Source organism: Etheostoma spectabile, chromosome 6, assembly GCF_008692095.1.
Source record: "Etheostoma spectabile isolate EspeVRDwgs_2016 chromosome 6, UIUC_Espe_1.0, whole genome shotgun sequence".
Taxonomy (NCBI): Eukaryota; Metazoa; Chordata; class Actinopteri; order Perciformes; family Percidae; genus Etheostoma; species Etheostoma spectabile.
This window is the reverse complement of record NC_045738.1, coordinates 26,309,070-26,310,065: the sequence shown is the minus strand read 5'-3', so window position 1 is coordinate 26,310,065 and position 996 is coordinate 26,309,070. Positions and strand designations below refer to the sequence as shown.

Here is a 996-nt window from a genome sequence, read left to right as displayed (position 1 = left end):
GGCGGAGGAGGACGGCACTGAGCAACCGGCACGGGAAGAGGCATGGGAAGAAATCCAAATCCAGGTGCAGCAAAAAGGCGCTGCACGTGAATTTCAAAGAGCTGGGCTGGGACGACTGGATCATCGCCCCTCTGGATTACGAGGCGTACCACTGCGAGGGGGTGTGCGACTTCCCCCTGCGGTCGCACCTCGAGCCGACCAACCACGCCATCATACAGACGCTCATGAACTCCATGGACCCCAACAGTACCCCGCCCAGCTGCTGCGTCCCCACCAAGCTCAGCCCCATCAGCATCCTGTACATAGACTCGGGCAATAACGTGGTGTACAAACAGTACGAGGACATGGTGGTGGAGCAGTGTGGGTGCAGGTAGCGCTCCTTATATAATAGACATTTAAAGAAAACCACAAAAAAACTTTCAAAGACAGAGAAATCAAAGATAAGTCTTGATGGGTCCCAGGTTGAAGATATAAAACCCTCACAGGTCTGACATGCTTTGCCGCATGACTTGTCTTTATTGAAAAGGGATGCACACAATGGCGATAACTGCTATTTATTCAGACTCAGTACAGTCCCAATAATTCCCCTCTCTGCCTTAACGCGTTACGCCTTCATTCCCATCCAACAAGTCATCACTCATCAAACAGGCTTCTGTTTCCCAGCGAGTGAGGCGTGTCCATTATGGCACAAGGGATGGGTACAAGGCGAGATGCATGGGGGCCTGTTGAGTGCGATTGTGCACCTGTTCGTGCCGAGGCCAGAGGACAGTGGGCTTTGCCTGTCAGCGCTTCATTGTTGCAGCTCTGCCGTGTGATCCTGCCTGCCAGGCCGGACTCTTTTGGGTATGTGCATCCAGGCCGTAATTGCCACTGTCCAGCTGGAGTCATTACAGGCCCGAGCAAGTGCCTGTTCTCCAAATAAAGGGGGCGAATGTCTAATCTACCACACACACACACACACACACACACACACACACACACACACACACACACACA

General features: G+C 52.8%; 1 protein-coding gene across 1 annotated transcript in view; it reads left to right on the top strand.

Annotated features, from left to right (window-relative positions):
* The window catches only part of gdf6a (growth differentiation factor 6a), a 5,580-nt gene extending 5,185 nt beyond the window's left edge, over positions 1-395 (top strand). Inside the window, exon 3 of the mRNA XM_032518142.1 lies at positions 8-395. Within this exon, the coding sequence (XP_032374033.1) occupies positions 8-374 (367 nt within the window). The 3' untranslated portion in view covers positions 375-395. The remainder of the gene's footprint in view (positions 1-7) is intronic.
* Positions 396-996: the final 601 nt, after the last annotated feature.